General features: G+C 36.5%; 1 protein-coding gene across 1 annotated transcript; it reads right to left on the bottom strand.

The window, feature by feature from the left end:
- Positions 1–546: 546 nt before the first annotated feature.
- LOC113301186 (equilibrative nucleotide transporter 3-like) lies at positions 547–3,251 on the bottom strand. Its single transcript, XM_026549945.1, has 9 exons — positions 3,106–3,251; positions 2,692–2,802; positions 2,308–2,463; positions 2,076–2,219; positions 1,905–2,010; positions 1,590–1,765; positions 1,327–1,490; positions 883–1,141; positions 547–786 (listed from the first exon to the last, which is right to left on the bottom strand). The coding sequence occupies exons 1-9, from the start codon at positions 3,133–3,135 to the stop codon at positions 679–681; spliced, it is 1,254 nt and encodes a 417-aa protein (XP_026405730.1). The 5' UTR covers positions 3,136–3,251; the 3' UTR covers positions 547–678.
- Between the last annotated feature and the right edge of the window lie 507 nt (positions 3,252–3,758).

Here is a 3,758-nt window from a genome sequence, read left to right as displayed (position 1 = left end):
GGATTACCAATATGTGTGAGATGGTAGAACCGACCATAACTTGTTATGTATCTTGGTATAACTAATCAAAATGCCTGACTTATGATTTGGTATGACTAGTTTTGATGAATTAGTGTAACTGATCCTAAGTAATCACCTGAGATGGTATGGCCGATACTAGTAATTGGTGTGACCGATCACAAAAGAGTTGTGTAATCGATCCTTGTAATTGGTGTAACCGGTCCTAGTAATTGGCATAACCCATCCTCTTAATTTATGTAAGCGATCCTAATGACTGGTGTGACCGATCACAAGCAATACCATGAATGTATGATAACCGTCATTGTAATTGACGTAACCGATCCTGGTAACTGATGTAACCCGTCCTGGTAACTCGTGTGACCGATCACAAATGTTCCATATTAAGGTATAACCGATCCTAGTGATTGGTAGAACCGATTGAACCCATGAATGTGATTTGATATTTGATCAATCACATAGTTTTTTTAGAATAAAGATGAACTAATTCTAAACTTGTTTGGAAGTGTGGTATAATAGATTCCAAGGTTGTAAATATGAAAGATGATTTACAAAAAAAAGATGTCAACATACTTTGAACACGAACAACAACTCTTATCTTTTATTGTTCAAAGATATTCCTTAATTACGGGAGCAGCAAAAGCAAAAGGCCACTAAATTTTACCATCCCTTGCCAATGAGCCACAGCCAATCTAAAGCTATACCCATAACCAAACCTCCAAGAACACAAATCGTAAGCAAATTCCCCAAAGCATTTTGCTCTGGCCCCTGCAAACGTATTCTAGTCATTTGATAAGAACAAACGAGAAGTATTTTGATTCTAATAATTAAGCTAAATCACAAAATAGACAACTCATTACTAACCTTATAACCTTGGGGTGCAACAGTGAAGACGCAAACAGTGAGATAACCGTTGCTTAATCCTAATAAGGATGTCAGAAGTATCATCCAACCTTGGTCTCCATATTTAGCAGTGAAATAGAAAGCTGGAACAAGTGCGAAACGAGAAATGGTCGCAATCGTAAGGCCTTTTCTTGACTCTAACTTTAAGCTTTCTACCATTGGAATGTTTCTTCCGAGTAACTCCAGCACATTATACATTGCTATTAGAACAAGTACGTACCTGAAAATTTAAAACCCGCTCACCGTCAGAAAATAGACCAAGTTACTAATGAATCTGATGAGAAGTTCGATTTGTGAATTTGGTATGCTTATGTTGTTTATTTGTTTGGGCATAAGTTTCAAATTTCCATTTGTAGCTAGGGACAAAAGAATGAAAATGCTCGGTAGAGAAACTAAAGCTATTACCATGTGCCCAAGCCATGCTTCCCAGTATCTTCCGCTAAGAACCCAGGGAAAATTGAAAATGTCAATACAGTCACCAGAAACGCAATGATTGCATAGTCTTTGTTTTCAAGAAGCAACTGCTTATGGCTCAGCCGCTCTAGTTCATCATTAGGACCCTCTTCAGACTGCACAGTGATAGAAAATTCAGAATCTTATTTTGGAAAAATGCCGAACATTTTTTTTAATCTTATTCATTCATTCACATCAAAATACAAATGATGTACCACTTCGTTTTGTTGCATTTTAACACCAGCAGCAGCTAAATCAGCCATAACTGTTTTTGATCCCTCTGAAGCCGCCTTTGAACGATAATATCTGACAATTGGTATTTTTGCGAAGACAAATTTGTAGAGCAGTAGACACAGCAACTCAAAAAGTGCGGAGATCACAAGGAACATTACTGCATTAAGAGATTTGTTGGTAAAGATTTAATAACGGCACGTTGCAGCCACAACATACGAACACTGAAACAGAATTGTTTGTGTGTTTTCTAACAGTAGAATAAAATAAGTGTAACTGATAAAATTGATTGTACATACTTGCTCCCTTGCGAAGACCATTCTTCGAATTTTCAAACACTCCTTTGGTACTGAGCCTCAAAACCGATGTTAGAACCCCTGATGCAGACCCACCAGCCAAGAATGACTGCAAGAATTTCCATCAGCAAGACAGAAAATTAAAAAAATCATAAAAAAATCGGAACATCTTACCTGTATGAAGTCAGGGCACATTAAGGAGAGATCCCCAATCATTCCACCTTCAACACACCCATCGCCCAGTCCAAAAATGACGGCAACACAACATATGCCAATGTATGTCGCAAGGCCTCCATTCCCAGAAGTAGCCAAGTCTAACTATAAACAATACGTCAAACATAACTGACCAATCCAGAAAGAACAAATATATTGATTACAAACGCGAAGAATAGGATAGAGTACTTACGATAGGAATTGCTAGTGCACTTAAAAACAAAAGAAGATAGCCAAGTAAATTTCGCTTTCTTGTGTTTATTGTTGCTTCGTAGTATGTTAGGATTGAGCTTGTTACTAGAGTGATTACAACATAAACAAGTGTGAAAACCCTAGTAGGATGATAGCGCTGCGAAGGAAGAAAAAATTGTAATCAATCTAGTGAATTGTATGGTTTCTTTTATTTACTTGTTGATTCTAAATAATGCAGCATACAAAGCTAGTACCTTCTAAATTTATCAACTAGATAACAAAAATGTTATCTACAACTGCACATCCGTTTTACAAATCACTGTATATGAAAAGAACTTCAAGTAATCTCTAAACCAGTTGAAAAGAGGTGAGAAAGAACATGTACCGGGAACAATGAGAGATAGTAATCTTCAGCAGTTAACATGCTGTTCCAAACAAAAAGGCTGCCGTTTCCCAGAAGCCAACATACTATCATGGCAATTGTTTTTCCCCGCAGCTGTTGATTCGAGAAGGGAAACAAAAAGTAAGAACTAGACACATGGTAAAAATTAAGTTACACTGAAAAAAAAGTAGTCCCAAGCCATATCACGTCTATCATTTTTCATCATGGATGAGGTTTGAAGCATTAGAAGAGTTCACATTTGTAAACCTTGAAGGCATTATTAAACGGTGAAGACGAATATGAGTTTGGATTTTTGTAGAAAATTCTTTGGGTCATATTAATCAGTAACAACTGGAAGTGAAAAATGCTAGAAAAACAGTTGAAAGGACGAAGATGATAACTAAATATTAACTATACCTCAGCTCCATTGGTTATTGGTGGGATCATCTTCTAAAAACCTGAAGAAATCGTAAAGAAGAAGAATAGAAACACCGAAAAATAAGTCGAGTAGCACAAAACAGATCTTGCAAACAAGATCCTCCGTTCTCCCCTCTACTGTTGACTTGGGGTTCCTAACGTTTAAGCTTGGCGTGAACATGAGAGTGATGTAAGCTATATTTAGTCATCATATGCGTAGGTGAATGTCTTACGTACCCGTTATTGTTATAGTAATAAAAAGGTCCCAGCTCTTACCAACTGGCCATTTGTTTTATGCCTGTAGGGTGGTGGTGTATATATCAACACCAAAATTTCTTCTCATCCCAAGATAAAATCTACGGTCAAAATACCTTTCCATCTGGTAGTGGCCTAACAAAATGGAGTATCAAACAATATAGTGGTTGGACATAAATTTTTTAAATTGGTTGGTGTTTAGAAACAGGAGATAAACAATGTGGAAACTTTCAAGTAACCCAAGCTTGATTCCTTTCTTTTCCATAAGCCCCTCGTTAAGATAATATATACGTGTAGTCCAATTTATAAGATCTACAGTTAAGATTTCTAGGTTTAGATTGAATTAATACTTTCGCATTTTCATCAATATCAAATTAACCTTAATTAGATAGTATTGT

The sequence above is a fragment of the Papaver somniferum genome, chromosome 8 (assembly GCF_003573695.1).
Source record: "Papaver somniferum cultivar HN1 chromosome 8, ASM357369v1, whole genome shotgun sequence".
NCBI lineage: Eukaryota > Viridiplantae > Streptophyta > Magnoliopsida > Ranunculales > Papaveraceae > Papaver > Papaver somniferum.
This window is presented reverse-complemented; position numbering and strand designations above follow the sequence as displayed.